This window comes from Truncatella angustata (assembly GCF_020726525.1).
Source record: "Truncatella angustata strain MPI-SDFR-AT-0073 chromosome Unknown BKA67scaffold_2, whole genome shotgun sequence".
NCBI lineage: Eukaryota > Fungi > Ascomycota > Sordariomycetes > Amphisphaeriales > Sporocadaceae > Truncatella > Truncatella angustata.
Genome location: NW_025763382.1, coordinates 3,129,767 through 3,145,084, shown reverse-complemented (window position 1 = coordinate 3,145,084; position 15,318 = coordinate 3,129,767). Strand labels below are relative to the sequence as shown.

Genomic DNA, 15,318 nt, shown 5'->3' with positions numbered 1-15,318 from the left:
GCAGGCCAGGTCACCTTTGTCGTCTTTCTTGCATCGCCTTGAAAGAAGTCTAGACTTTTATCCACGCGCGATTCGATTATCCCGAAGATTATTCCAAAAATATGTACACACTCCGAATTGGCAAACTGACGGAAGTGTCGCAGACACTGTTGTATACCGTTAAACAATGCCAGAGCCTGTTGTTAGGTGTCACCAGGCCCTGGTACTGCGTTCTGCACACCAAAAGCCCACTTGGTGTGAGAGCCTGAGTGGTTTGCTGGACTCACTTCTTCAACCGTGCACTTCGAATCAGATTTGGGACGTAAAGAGTGGCAATTGCTAACTATCTTATCTAGTTAAAGTTCGTGTTTCTTGAATCACAACAACAGAGCAGATCTACAGTAAAGTATATTGCCGCCATGCTTTCCCTCATAATACATTAATCACGTTTTCGTCCATATCAACATGCACCATCTTCTCGATGGCATCCCACATTTCGTCTGGGACGCATTTAGCTTGCTCCATCACCCGCGGATCGAAGGAGATCTTGATCCTCTTCTCCTCTTTCCGAGGCAATTCACAACCCTCGACTACCATAGCATATGGCTTTCTCATCTTTGTTTCTAGACCCGCTGTAGTGCCCCATCGTCCATACTCTTGTTCTGCCACCTCAACATGTATGCTATTCTTGTCCAGAGATTGGAACATCCACAGTTCTGCTAAATGGTATGGTTGATACAAACACATGACCTGGTTTTGATGCGTGCCACGATCGAGGCCCCAAACGGCATAAATATCATCGAGACTTACGATAGCATTCTCGGCAACCTCCCGGAAAACCGAATTGACGTGTTTCAGGAAGTCTCTGATGCTACCCGACACCTTAAACGTCATCGGAGCAAAGTTCACGCAGGGACCATTAACAGCAGCTGGGTCGTGACCTGGCTGGCACGGTACATTGATATGACGCCCATCAACCAACGAGTCAAGACTTGTTTCAGAAGTTCCAGTAAGCCCCGACAAAACGATCGAAAATGCTGCTTGGATAACAACCGGTATCGTGACCTCTGCTCGTCTGGCAAATTCTTCGAGTCCATCGACAGCTTTGTCTACGAAAATCGTCTCCGATGCATCTGGATCTTCGATATCAAAGATACGAGTCTTGAAAGGTTTTCGTTCAGCAAAATAATCCAAGGCAGACTGACGCTCATTTTTCAATCCTGCGTAATGATGAAACACAAGATGCTTGAAAAGAGATAAAGATGGCATCGGCCCTTTGCTGCGAACAGCTTTCAGATGCGAAGAAAAGATTTTAAGCATTGTGCCATCGTACAGCCCGTGGTTCATCGTAATGACAAGTTCTCGACAATCATTTGGCTGTTCGACAACAACGTAACGAATGAAAGGATGTCCAAATTCAAAAGGGCGCCGGTAGATCGTGGCAATTTCCTCATCTCTGTGCGCCTGACTCAAGACCTGCCGATACTCAAACTTGACTTCGTACTCACGAAGTACAACACCATACCACCTTCCGTTATTCTTGATGAATGTGGTCCGCAGGATATCGTTCATCTCAGTTAATGTTTCAATTTCACGCTGGAGCTCAAGCATGGAAACGTTGTTGGCAATATTTCGAGTCGTTTGCAACACCCATGTCCTGTCTGATTTTGAGCATTGGGAGAGGAACTCGGATTGTCCCGGCAAGCATGGGTACAGGCACTCCCAGGCGCTCTTTTCGAGCCCAACCTTGGACATTTCTTCCTGTATGGCTCTGGGTGTTTTCATGAAGCTTGACACAGATTGTGTCTTTCGAGTGCGCTGTCTCATTTCCAGTACCATTTCCGACAACACTGGATGCTTCAGAATGGCTCGAGTTGGCAGATCAAAGTCATACCCCATCAAAGCGCGACGTGACAGAGCAACAGCGGCCATGGAGTCTCCACCAAGTCTTAGGAAATGACTTGCTTTATGGAATGCATAATCTCCTTGTATCCGTAAGATTTCAGCCCACAATGTGGCAAGGAGCTTCTCATTGTCTGTGGTCAAAGCAGCTTCCTGAAGTCCATTAGTGTCGGTTGGAGGGAACAAGAGCCCAGACAACTCGCAGGCACTCATGGACTGTACTTCTTGGGTAATGCGTTTTCGGTCAACTTTATCCGAGAGGAGTTTTGGAATGCTGTTTACAGGCTTCAGAATTTTTGGCCTCATGTATTCCATCAGAGGACCTGCTTCTACCTCGCTCCACAACTCCTGTTTGAGCCGATGGTCATCAAGGGCGTTTGTCTTGTCGAACACAACATACATAACGATTTGGTACCGATCTTGTATCCTGGCGGCCACGGCTGCACAATCCTCGACAAGCTTAGAAGATCGGAAAACTTCTTCGGCCTCGCCTAACTCGACACGTTTGCCGTTGATCTTGATTTGACAGTCCTTGCGTCCAAGATACAGAATCTCGGACCCGGGAAGGAAGCGGGCCAGATCTCCCGTACGGTAGATTTGGGTCTCTATGCCGCCAATATTGACCCGCTTGAAAGCATCTCGTGTTTCTCGTTCCCTAGCCAGGTATCCCTTGCTGAGTTGAAGCCCAGCTGTGCATAGCTCGCCTACCGCTCCATACGGCACGAGCTCGGTGCCACCGTCTGGCTGTAGTATGAACTGTTGGACCGTGGGCACGGGACAACCGAGGTTATTTGGCAGGTCACCACCCTGCATGTAGCGGAGGTTAGTCATGACGGTAGTCTCCGTCGGCCCGTAGCATTGGATGATCTTGCGCTTCTTCTCGATGGTCCACGTCCGCAGTAATTTCTGATCTAGGGCGTCGCCACCTATGACCATTTGTCTCAGACTTCTAGGCTCAGGCTCCTGTTTTGCAATATCATGAGCGACGATCGGCACCAGAAATGCGTGAGTCACATCCATGTCATTCATGACACGAGCCAGGTTCGTGAGCCGGTTCTCTTCCGACGGAATGCAGAGAGTCGCACCTGTACTGAGAGTCGTGAAGATTTCGTGGATGACCCCGTCGAACACATAGTCACTGAAATGCAGATACTTGTCTTTCGGGGTCAATCGCTCGAACTCGCGCATCGTGGTCAGGAACGCCGCGATTGAGCCGTGAGAAGTTGGAACCGCCTTGGGTCTGCCAGTGGATCCCGACGTGCAAAGGACATATGCGGTGTCGTCTGCACCGAGCCAAACACGATCTGGTGTAACAGCAGGACATGCATCGTAGTCGATGCTGTCTACAGCAACCACGTTGATCCCTAAATCCTCTTGGCGACACACATGAAGTAGGTGCTTTGTCGTGAGTAAGAGTTGGGCACCCGTATCAGCAATAACGCCCCTTTTGCGCTCGGTCGGACTCTTGGGGCTTAGAGGGACGAAAGCGGCACCCGCCTTGAGGACTGCCAGCATTGTCACAATTGCTTCTATGGAATGATCAAAGGTTAGGCAGATGAAATCGCCCTGTCTTACATCGTATTCGTCAGTCAAGAAATGCGCAAACTGATTTGCTTTCTTGTCAAGTGATTGGTAAGACATGTACTGCGCTGTTTCAAACTGCAACGCGATCTTCGTTGGATATCTGGCCACCATTGCATCAAAATCAGAGAGCAAAGTCGCCCGAGGTTGGCCTGTCAGCTGCTTATGTTCTGAAAGCAACTCGAGTTCCTCTTTTCCGAGAACATTGACGTAGCGCAGATCTCTGTTGGGCTCGTTCATCATCAGCTCAATTACTTTGATGAACTGGTCCACCACAAATTCCAACCGCCTTTGCTCCATCTCGCCGGTCAGACGGACCTTGTAGGAGACAGGTCGCAGAGCATCGACTCTTATTCTCTCAATCATGAGGGTGGTCTGCTCGGTCCTCCATTGTGGCTCCTCGCCAAACCTTTCAAAAACGGCATTGCCGGTCTCTCGATGGTGAACGAAGTTGACCATCGTATCAAAAATATCAGGGTTGGAATTTGCAGCTTTGAGGATTCTGATAAGTCCATATTGAGAGTGCTTTTGGGTCTCGCTCAATACTGCTTGGCCATATCGCAGAATATCTCGAAGCTTGCCCCCTAACTCGTACTTCACCAAAGCGACTGCCAAGGTTGGCCCATCAATATCCTCTATGTAGGGGACATTCTCATCCCGACCAGAAAACGTGGTGCCGAAGAGGACCGAGTTGGAGCCTGTCTGTTTGCTGAGTACGATTGCCCAAGCCGTGGCTACGACACTAGCTTCGGTGACACTTAGACGCTTCGAGAGTTCGTATATGCTACTGCCCAGAGTTCTCTTAGCATTTCTGGCGCCAGGTACTAGTATAGAGTTCAGCTGGCATGGCTCAGTTCCGGTCAAATGGCTTTTCCAGAAATCTCCGGTAGCAGTCCAATCTTTCTGGGCCATAGCCTCAACGAACCGCCGATACGGCGGGCGTGCAATAGGCTGTTCTCTCTGATAGAGCCTGGCGGCATCTTCGCACATGAACCTAGACGAAATAAAATCGAATAAGGCATGATGACGTGTTTCTACAAGAACATAATCATCGCCATCCTCAACCAAGGCAAATCGTGCAAATGGTTCTCCATACTTGAACCCCGCGGCGCGATCTTCGCCAAGGAACTCACACAAGGAGCCTTTGACATGCCTGAAAAAGACTTCTCCTGCCCTGGTCTGGAAGAGCTGATCGTTGATCTCAATCACGGTGGTTTTCAAGGATGGGAGTTGTTGCAAACAGTGTTTCAACCGCTCTACATCAATAGATCGCATATCCCACAACCGCTGATAGGTATAATTCAGGCTGCCCAAATGCATGGTCATCATGATCAAGCTCGTTTGGATTTCAGAAAGTGGAAACGGGTCATTCTCGTCTGCCGAGGACATCAGATTGGCCGTTAGTTGACGCTGCTGCCGCGCCGTGATCACGTCCTTGCGCAATGAGTAGATGCTCTCACGCTTAGTAACGATGGCCTCAATGGTTACGTGGACACCCTTCTCGCGTAATCTGTTGATCACTTCGAAGGCCTGCATCGAGTCGCCGCCAAGATCTGGAAAGCTTGCATCGCGCCCAATGTCATTCTCTGGCATTTGAAGCACATCTGCGAACACTTTCCTGATCACCTGCTCATTGTCGTCCAATGGCGTTTCATCACAGGACGGCGGGCGAAGGCGTAAGTCCTTGGTAGGCGTCGACTTGATCTCTCGAATCAGGCGCTGTTTATCAAACTTGCCGGCCGCTGTCTGCGGCATCATCTCCAGTCTCATCCAGTAATCTGGAATCATATACGCAGGGAGGTTTTGGCGAGCGAGACTTAAGAGATCGAGCTTCGTCTCTGCCCAATCCACATCTGGGTGCAACTGAATTGCCGCCACCGGATGTTTGACGCCTTCGTATTCCACCCCAACGATACGGGATTGTATGACATGCGGATGCTTATCAAGGACAGCCTGAATTTCCGCTGGCTCCAACTTCTGGCCGTTGATCTTGATCATGTCATCCAAACGACCCGTTATGTTGAAGCCGCCTTCTGTCGCGCATGCTTCATCCCCTGTTCGGAGCATCATCCCATTTCCAAACGGGTTCTCGTGGAAAGCCTTCTCCGTCGCTACTGGGTTGTCAAGATAACCGTTTGCCAACTGAGGGCCAATAAAGCACAGCTCTCCTGATTCTCCCGGCGACACTTCTTGTTCCGTGCCCGGAACAAGAATCTTAACTCGGGTGCTGTCAGACGGCCACGCCAGAAGGTTGGACTTGTCGCCCGGCTTGAACCTCCGCTTGATGTTGAGCTGAGCAACCTCACTGAGCCCATAAGCAACATAGAGCTCAACGCGTTCAGCGAACTTGTTGGCGAGATCTTGCGGTAGCGGTTCGCTGATAGAAACAACCTGGGTGAGACACTTGGGTAATTGCGTAGGGTTTAATACCTTCAGTAGCGACGGGGTAATTCCAAGAGCCTCGATTCTGTTCATTTCGATTACATCTGGTAGTTGTGTCAGTCTCTCCTTGGGAACTATACACAGCGTACCTCCTTTGCAGAAGATACCGATTATCAGACGCTGCGATGCCGAGTGGATGGGGTTGAACAAAAAGAGCCAGCGCATGCTCCCGTCTAAGGTGAAGTCTACCACGCCAGGAAGGGCAGCTTGGTGTGAGATGACGACGCCTTTAGGCATGCCCGAACTGCCGGAGGTTTGTAATACGTATGCTGTAGAGGCCGGGCCGATGTACGGCAGCTTGAGCTCGTTGTTGTCGGGACCAGCGAGCAACTCTTCCACAACGTGAACCTCTAGCTTCTTCAGCTCGCTGCGTTGAAACATGCCAGCGTGATTTCGGGAAGTTACTACCATGTCGACACCGAATGCCTCGAGCATCTTGACATTTCTGTTAGTGGCATCGTCTGGGTCGAGAAAGAGGTATGCCTGCGCGGACATCAACACACCCCAGGCCGCGTAGATGAGGTTCGCAGAGCGGTCGAGGCAGATGGCTACCCGCCGTGTCAATTGTCCGTCGTCCTTCTCCGTGGGTATGATGGCGCCTGCGATCTTCGTGGAGCAGCGCCAAAGGTCGGCATACGTGATGAAGCTCGCCCCATCCTCATCGATAGCTATCTTGTCGGGATTTTTATTGATCTGGTCGAAGAAAATATCGATGATGGTTCTCTGAGGTTCCCCCATTGTCGCAGGATTTGACCACCGAGTGGCTTAGAATGCTGTTATGGATACTATGTACTGCTTAGACGAGCTACCAAGTCTGTCAAGTTTCACTCATGGTGCTTACTGTCTCTCACGAAAAAGATTCTGGCCAGAAAGAACTTTAGAAGACGAGCGTCAGGAGAATTTATCCATAGGCACCTTGAAGAATTTCAGGAGAGCTTCTGAAGAATTTGTTCAGATATCTAAGATGATTAGGTGCATGCAACACGGCTGCATAAGAGAAGCATTAGTCAAGAGAGGGATTAGAGAATATACTCTACTAAAACCGCAAAGTCCGCGGTCCGGGTCCGGCCTGGAGGTATAAGCTCAACACTTTTGCTGGTTTGCGCGTTACATCTAGGACATGTGGGCTATCATGTGCCGAGTCTAGCGATCCATTCCCCGAGTTAGGATGGTTGGTAGGGAATTTGCGCTGATGCAGCAGCGGCGAGCATATTCGCAAGGTTATTTTCCACTCGGCGAACTTGGGATAAGGTTTGATTGTAATTTGGTACTACTGAAAGCTTTCATGATTATAGTCCAATGTAGCCAAAAGTTCTCAAAATTGTGGTCTTGTACAGCTAAAAGCTCTCATGAGTATCCCGGTACAGCCATAATTTCTTGGCTCTACGTCCTGTTATGTAATTTGCGAATTATGGTAAACATACGAGTTCTAACTGTCTCGATCATGTGCATATAAGTTTAACAACCGAGCAAGGCTCACATCGAAAACTCAGCAATCTTCGTCCAACTTGATCAAAATAATCTTCAATTTCCATACAAGCAATCCGTCATCACTCAATTCAACATCGCCAACTCCCAGATATGAGGCTTTTCCAATTCCTCAACAACCTCGCGCTGTTAATAGTACCCTCTTTAGCAACACCGGTCCACAGTGCCACATTGACGCCGTCAAATCCGGCCTTCTTTAGCGTCGCCGATGGCTTCCCACCCCCGGACTCACCACCCCTTCTGCCATTCTTGAACGCCTCTGATGTCAGTTGGCACCCGGGAGCCAATAAAACACTCACTGGCCACCCCAATAGACTCATGGGCACCATAGCATACGCCCCGGACATCTTGGTACCATTGGCCGGGAGGTTTTCCACATATTTTAACGGTAACGAGGACGGGCAGATACCCTTCCTCTCCCCGGAGGAACTGGTATCTGTTACGGCCCGGACTGCAACACGTCTCCAGTGCGAGTACGTGTTCTCCAACGCGATACACCAGCTCCTCATCTTCCCACGAAACTACCTCGATCCCGATAGTGGCTTCCGCAAGGATCAGTGGACAAGAGAACAAATTTCATTGGCTGTCCGAATGCCCGCTCAGGATATAGTCAGCGGCGGAGGGCCCTGGACGGCGAGACAGAGAATGCTGCTCAGAATTGTGGACGAGCAGGTCGATCTGAATCATAAATCTGCCTTGGAAACAATGCACGAAGCGCTCGCAGTGCTCGGAGATGGGGGAGAGGGAGTAATCCTCGGCTCCGGGGACGTCGTTGAGGTCTTGTCACTATTCGGCTTATTCAGCACTTACTGTAGTATCTCTAACAGTATGCGTGTGGAGGTTGAAACTGACTACACTGTTGCGGAAATAATATTGCATCAGCTGCTTGAAGGTGTTAAGCCAAATACCGCATCATAAACACTAGAAACAACGTCATAGTTCAGAAGGAGTTGATGGAGTACAAAAACGGAAGTGATTTTTGCCTCTTTCCGTGTATTCTCTCGTTTAAGGTTAACAGGGCATGTATTGGTATTTCTCCTCCGACGGAAGTTGGAATAATCACACATCCACCCACGTCGATAGTAATCCCATCCCATAGGTGTTTGTGGTTTAATAGATATACCTAAAATTCAAATTTTCACGGTCTGTGAGATCTGCAAATGCCGTCGAGTCTAGGTCGCGACCTTGCAAGCCACCCATCATCTCTGACTGAACTTTATCACGGCGAAGGTTTTCGCGGCTCATGAGTATCCAAAACGCGATGACCACGCAGACTTCCAATAAGTGGGATACGATCATGGACCAAATTCCCAGCTCGTAATATGGTGCCTGGCTCGACAGATAGAAGAAAGGACCAACAATCTGCGTCGAACGGTTAATCGATGGGTGCGTGCAAGCGTCGTGGCACAATATCACTTACGTTACCGGTACAATATCCGAGAAAGAGAACGGCATTCGTCACCACTTTCTTGGTATGCCCAGCTGTATTGGCTGTCTGTAATGATAATACTAGCACAAATGCGGCATTGTACAGGCCCGTCAGGTAGTAGCAAATGAGTCTAGCCACCTTCTGGTCGACCGGGACAAAGCGCAGGCCAAAAGCACCTGCAATGTTCGGACAAAGAAACAAGAGGATGAACAGACACCGCTTGTGAACGAATCGATCATTCAGATACACGCATGTCAAGATGCTGGCGGCAATGATGAAACCGTACGGAATCTGCATCAACGTTGTCCCAAGTGTGCTGAAGCCAAAACCCTGGATGATTAAGGTTCCGAAATTAGAGATGCCACCGTTCGGAACATTGCAGACCATACCCAGTACAAAGAGCAGGTACAACTTGACGTCAATGAATGCTTCGCGGACTTGGTGCCACTTGAGGTGCTTGTTCTCGACTCCGGTCTGATTCTTACGCGGCCGCTGAACAGCCATGCGCTTCTCGGCACGCGAGAGACCCTTGGCAGTGACGGGGGAGTCTGGGAGAAAGATTATCATTACTACGCCCCAAATGCAACAGAGCGCACCAATGATGAGAAACTCGTACTTCCACGAGGGAAGGACGCCTTTGATGTTTCCGATACCTATGATGCTAAATGAGTGCTGGTCTAGAAGAAGCATGGCGGGAAGTTGAAATTACCATGGCCAAGGAGACCGCCAAGAGCTATGCCCAGACCATTGGCGGTATACCATAGACCGATACGCACAGGTTGCTGGCGCCGTGTATACTGTAGACATTTACGTTAGCTTATGCCTAATCTGCTTTGTACCAAACGAAGTAAAAACTCACCCACATGCTTGTAATAAGCATGAACGACGGATCAGAGCATGCCTCGGCAGCGCCAGCGAGAAATCGAAGCACCATCAACCCAACAAAGTTATGCACAGAAGCCTGCAGCATAAGGAAGAACCCTTTAATTCATCAGGTTTGTCTTGGCAGAATCGCTTCCTAATTCAACTTACCCCACACAAATATGTTGATTCCTAGATATTTTCCGATCGGGAACCTTTGCATCATGAAGTTGGTTGGGAAGGCCCAGAACAGAAAACCAAAGTAGAAACTGATTGTCAAAAGCAAGTCAGGCCTTTGTATATTGGTCTTTGAGCAGAAGCCCTCGGTTGTACTGGAGACCCAATACTTCTGCAACTTCACGGAACTAAAAGAATGGAGGAGTATAAGACTTTCAATCCACTTACACCGAACTGAGCCAGTTGTATTCAGCTCCTTGTAGGTTCAGGTCCTGGCGAATGCCGAATATAACTTCAAAGTTTGCCAGTCAGATTGAGCCAATTGGCAAGTTTGTCCTTGCAACATACCCGCATAGGATAAGGTTGTCTTGTCGATGTAGAAGAAAGCATAGCAAACGGCGAGATACGGCAGAATCATGAGATCAATCTTCCTAACAAGCTTTCGTTCCTCTTCGGGATCGCACGGCTCATGAATTTGATCTGGATGGTCGAAAAGTGCCATAGCCACGTCGGCCTCGCGGGAATGACCAAGTGCTGTACGTACATCTTCCAAATGGCTAGTCTCACTGGTATCCATTTCATTGTCCTTCTCCACCGAGTGGTTTGCATGATGTGAACTCGCATGACGAACAATGATATTAGTCATTGTGCCAATATCATCGGTCAATTGTTTATTAGAAGTTTTCGAACAGTTATAGGCACATTTGATGCAAACAGAAATCGAAGTTGCATGATCCTCCTATGGGAGCAGTGAATACATTATACAGTCCGTACCCCTCGAATGGCCTCCAAATATGACGTCTCATCGGCTGCTCGACTCTTATCCACCTCAGTTGAAACCACCCCCCAATCCGTCTCTATGGTCAACTAAATGCGGGGAAGACAATAATCGACATCACTACAAATTGTGGGATGATACTATGCAAGCGCGGGTACGGCGGAGGTGCATAGTAACACTTGACGATTTGATGGCAACCCGATTATCAAATGAGTGGGGATGTGTGACCATAAAAATTATGCTCTGTTCGTCGTCGAGAAGGGACATTCTGGATCTGAAATCCAGCAGATTCTCGACGGTAAGGCGGGTCAAGTATATCCGTAATGCACGTAAGCACCACTAATAAGGCACAAACATAAGAACAGTTTCCTTTTATTATCCCAGGCGGTGTAATTCAGTCGTGACACCATCTATAGTCCACACACAGCTCCAAGTTTCTTTGCCTTTGACTCGCATCATAAACACATCAGCGCGCACCATGATCTCCGGTATCGTGCCTTTGGTTGACACGTTCATGCCGATCAAGATCGCGGCTAAGTTTACTGCGGCATTCACATATATATGCTCTGCTTCTTGATTCGCAGGATTTTCGTCTTCCAACCATCCCTTATAAACTCGTATACGCGTAGCGCCCTGAGCCTGCTCAAGTAGCCGCGAACGTGTTTTATGGGCCCTGCCATTTGTCTTGAACGAACACTCACAAGTCTTTGTGTGGTTTACCTTGATCTCAGAAATTTCGTTCTTAGCGAAAATCTCAATCTTACCAGAACAACCAGACACTGGGTGGCGTACGATAATGGCCTGCAGCCTCCCCTTGTCGCAGTGGCTTCCCTCTTCGTAATCAGCTGTGATGTTGTCGAAAATAGCGTTGGGCATTGTGACGGTTGAAGACTTGGGCAAGCATTACTGGAGATATATTCATGAGTTCGTATCAAGGCTGCGGCATTCTTGCAAAGGTCTTATAGGACCAAGTATCTTACAAAAAGGGGGTCGCGAACAATGTGAGATTCAGATTTTCACACGCATTCTCCATTATCGGTCATGACAATGCTCTCTTTAGGAGAAGGACAATGGCATCGACAAGAAGATTGTCCTGCTTGCATATTTGCTTTATTGTGCTAAATGTTATAAACGATGCCACTAGGTTAGGTAATATGACTATTCATTGTGAGGTGTTAGAGATTCTTGAAACAGATTCCTTACCATGCAATCGCTCAACTTCGTGTAAGAAGTGTGACACTGCAGCGGTGTCCTCGTGGCGCAATCAAGAAATGGTTTTCCATGTCCATGACATCGTCGGTCATCGACGCCGCCAGTCGAGCTCCGCGACATTCTCTGAAGAAAAGTGCGGTAGCTAATCTGAGTTCCATTCGTGCCAAGTGAATGCCTAAGCAGACCCTAGAACCTGCGCCAAATGGGTGGAAAGCCAACTTCTGCGGTGCCGTCTGGCTGTGCATGAATCTTGTCTCGTCAAATCTAATTATGCGTCAATAACCAAGTTCCAGAGAATATGGTACGGACCTTACTTGAGAGGATCTGGGAATATGTTCTCGTCTCGGTGCAATGTAAATGCTTGAGTGCATACTTCAGTTTGTGCAGGGATGAAAAAGCCACCGAGGGTCGCCCCGCCTTCTGGTACAACTCGGGGCAAAGTACCTGGAGCCGCACCATAAAGACGTAACGTTTCTTCAATAACAGCGTTCAGCAACGGCAATTGCTCGAGCTCCTCGTCCTGGAACGAAGGCTGAAGTGCATCCAGTTCCTCCTCGAGTCGGCGTTGAAGATCAGGTCGCTTGAGCACTACCCATAGCAGATACGTTAACGTTACCGCGGTAGTGTCGGATCCAGCGACGATTAAGTTTGAAGCCTCAAATCTCACGCTTCGGTCCGTTAGTTGTTGCTTCTCGGTCGCTTCTGATTCGGCAAGCATTTGGCTGAAGAGATTCTGACTACCGCCTGCCTGTCGCAAGTTTGATACGGCCCGCGCGCCATATTCAAAAATGATTTGGTTCGAGTTAAAGACTTGTTGAATGGACGGATGCGGGATCAAACGCAAAACAGTGGCCAGCCAAGGCAGCTCCCAACTTATTCCTGATCCCATAAGTGCGCTTGTCAATGCCTTGATATAGTGGTTCTTCTGACCGAGGCCGACCATGTCGAACGAGTCACCAAATGATAGTTGAGCAATTACATCGGTAGCCATCAGAGTCCACCACTTTAGAACGTCTGCTTCTCCTTGCAGTGCCTCACTCTTGACCTTGGCAATGGCACGCTCGGCTGTAGCGCGTACAGTATCTTCCCAGTTTCTGCGTAAAGCTGAGTTGCTGAAAGGGCGTGCGAAGAGCCGGCGTCTTTTGGCGTGGTCCTTCGCATTGCGCATACTGAACACTCCAGGTTCTCCGCCATTCTCGGACCCGATTCTACTCGAATCATACCAAATCGATTTGTTGAAGCCACTTCCGATCCGATGGATCTGCGAAAATGCCTCCAGGTCTGCCACGGCTACCTCATTTGGTGCGATCCGCACGATTGAGCCGTATTTTTGGTGAAGTCCGTGAATATAGTGCATTCTCCGCCCGGTAAGAATATGAAGTTTTAGAGATAAACGCGTGAACCGTGAATACCATGGACCTGGTAAAGATGAGAGAGGTGACCGGGTACTTTTGATCAAGAACTGACGGTTGTCAGTATCATTTAGGCCAGGAGTCAAAGATGTCCACCACTGACCCGAATAATAACAAATGCTATAGCACCTAGCCCCACCAATAAGCCTATTGGGGTTTCAGCTGAAATCATCGTGCTGGGCATTTCTAATATATTGCTTCGCGCGATCGAGTTATATTTAGCTGGAATGGTTGAGAGAACAGCTGCTGTTGATGAAATTCCAAAATATTTCAAGATCGCAAGTGCCGAACCTCAAGCTGTCGAAAACTCGTATTAAATAAACGTGCTATAGGCTCGAGAGTCTAACGCATAATCACAACCCCACTCACCCACCAACCCGGAGGCTACGGTAAGTGGGGGCTTGCTCGCCGCCCACGAAGTAGGCCCTGTTCCCAAGGCAATTCAAAACGTCTCGATTCCGTGTTGAGTCGTCTGTTTATAATAAGAAGAAATTTTCGTCGCTCAACTCTTGAGAGTCGTGCAGGCTTTGGTGTCGGTCCCGTTCGGAAACGATCGGTTAGCTTTCTTAAATAATCTCTTTCTCCCCACCCTTAATAAGCGTCTCATGTTGTACATAGGGGTGGAAAATCATGGAAATACCGTTATGGCCTACTACAATATATGAATGATATATGTAGCATTTTGTTCAATCACGAACACATACGACCATAGCTCTTAGAAAACTCAGCATCCCGTCCCGCTCTGCCCTAGATGAACTGAAAAGCGCTGCCCCAGTCATAACTGAATAATCCACTTACCTTGGCCCAGCACTTGTGAAAGATTGTAGAATCATAGGTGTCTCGTTCCACAACATGAGCTAAAGCCATAGATGTCCACTTCATGTTAAGCCCGTTTTCATGGCAACTTCGAACGCCTTCATCAAAGCTACGGCCCTGCTTGCCAACTGGCGTGTATCGTCTCGGAGGTTAAATTCGCCAGACGCGTCTGCAAACCCAGCTCTCCAATGGCTCTAGGTTTCAACTGTCCACAGTTGAACCTCCTCCTGGACCGTCGTCTCCTCTGGCGGAAAAAGGATCTGCTGGAAGATGGTCTGGCCACTGACGATTATCCATTGGGCCGCAGCTGATGTGTGGCAATCCAGGGCAGGATAGTCTGTGGAGGGGGTGGATAAAAAAGCGCCCTCCTTGGTCCACGTACAGTATTGAGAGAGACGTCACCCTTGGGCGTGCATGTTGGCATAAGAAGCGTTGATATTAACCCAACGACTAAGACAATCCGTAGTCGATGTCTCTGCGCGATCCTCCTGAGAAAAGCAGCTAATAGAATGCCGTTCGTCTTTCGAAGGTGGTTAATATAGAATTCATGGTTATATAAGCCTACGGTCAAGCCTCTCACGGAGCGTCTATCGGAAAAGGAGAGCTTTGAGTGTGGACTAAACATTTGATAGTAGTTCTGCGACCTAGTGCTCTTATAAACCGACTTGCGACAACGTCTCTTGTATTACGGCATCTTCGAGTACAACGGCTTGGGACGGCGTACTCGCTAGATCGAACAGAACAAGATTAGATTTGACTATGCCTTGAAGCTTAATAGGATCTTAGCGTATTACCGTTATTCGGGAGCGAAGGTGTTAACGGGTAACTTCCGAGGTGCTAAAATTGTTAATTGTTATCAAACCAGATTAATTAAGAAGATAGAGAAGTGTTAAAACTAGCGAACTCTTCTTATTAAGCGTATAGTGTAACGATCGCCCAGTCGTTAGTGCTGCCAGCCACTATATATCAGTCCTGTTCGTCCCGCCGTTAGCTAGTCCGTCAGTTTGTAGTCTTGTTCCAATCCAAGTCTTTGATTTTCGTCTTCGCACCTCACCTACGCCGTCTACTTATCGTTACCGTTCCGCAGTCATTACACTTTTTTTTTAACGTTTTTACTTTTATTAAGGAAAAAAAAACCCTTTTTTAGGGCTTTTTAAATTGAAACAGTAATTAAATAATAAGTACACCATAATTAATTATTTAGACATTATACTATTTAAAAATGCTTATTTAGCCTACTT

The 15,318-nt window shown here is 48.3% G+C and overlaps 5 protein-coding genes across 5 annotated transcripts; 1 reads left to right on the top strand and 4 right to left on the bottom strand.

The window, feature by feature from the left end:
- Positions 1-408: 408 nt before the first annotated feature.
- Positions 409-6,642, bottom strand: BKA67DRAFT_655420 (uncharacterized protein; the record flags this gene model as incomplete). The annotated part of the gene is made up of 1 exon (XM_046106751.1): positions 409-6,642. One exon carries the CDS (start codon positions 6,640-6,642, stop codon positions 409-411), a length of 6,234 nt encoding a protein of 2,077 aa, XP_045961364.1.
- Positions 6,643-7,485: 843 nt separating this feature from the next.
- On the top strand, positions 7,486-8,310 carry BKA67DRAFT_643174 (uncharacterized protein; the record flags this gene model as incomplete). Its single annotated transcript, XM_046105821.1, has 1 exon — positions 7,486-8,310. One exon carries the CDS (start codon positions 7,486-7,488, stop codon positions 8,308-8,310), a length of 825 nt encoding a protein of 274 aa, XP_045961363.1.
- A 14-nt stretch (positions 8,311-8,324) lies between these two features.
- Positions 8,325-10,599, bottom strand: BKA67DRAFT_554316 (MFS transporter). The gene is made up of 7 exons (XM_046101984.1): positions 10,208-10,599; positions 10,088-10,151; positions 9,854-9,951; positions 9,681-9,802; positions 9,531-9,618; positions 8,813-9,474; positions 8,325-8,754 (listed from the first exon to the last, which is right to left on the bottom strand). The coding sequence occupies exons 1-7, from the start codon at positions 10,503-10,505 to the stop codon at positions 8,503-8,505; spliced, it is 1,584 nt and encodes a 527-aa protein (XP_045961362.1). The 5' UTR covers positions 10,506-10,599; the 3' UTR covers positions 8,325-8,502.
- A 413-nt stretch (positions 10,600-11,012) lies between these two features.
- BKA67DRAFT_655417 (uncharacterized protein) lies at positions 11,013-11,513 on the bottom strand (the record flags this gene model as incomplete). Its single annotated transcript, XM_046106750.1, has 1 exon — positions 11,013-11,513. One exon carries the CDS (start codon positions 11,511-11,513, stop codon positions 11,013-11,015), a length of 501 nt encoding a protein of 166 aa, XP_045961361.1.
- Positions 11,358-13,618, bottom strand: BKA67DRAFT_643172 (cytochrome P450). Its single transcript, XM_046105820.1, has 4 exons — positions 13,365-13,618; positions 12,164-13,311; positions 11,618-12,113; positions 11,358-11,543 (listed from the first exon to the last, which is right to left on the bottom strand). Exons 1-3 carry the CDS (start codon positions 13,443-13,445, stop codon positions 11,852-11,854), a joined length of 1,491 nt encoding a protein of 496 aa, XP_045961360.1. The 5' UTR covers positions 13,446-13,618; the 3' UTR covers positions 11,358-11,543; positions 11,618-11,851.
- Positions 13,619-15,318: the final 1,700 nt, after the last annotated feature.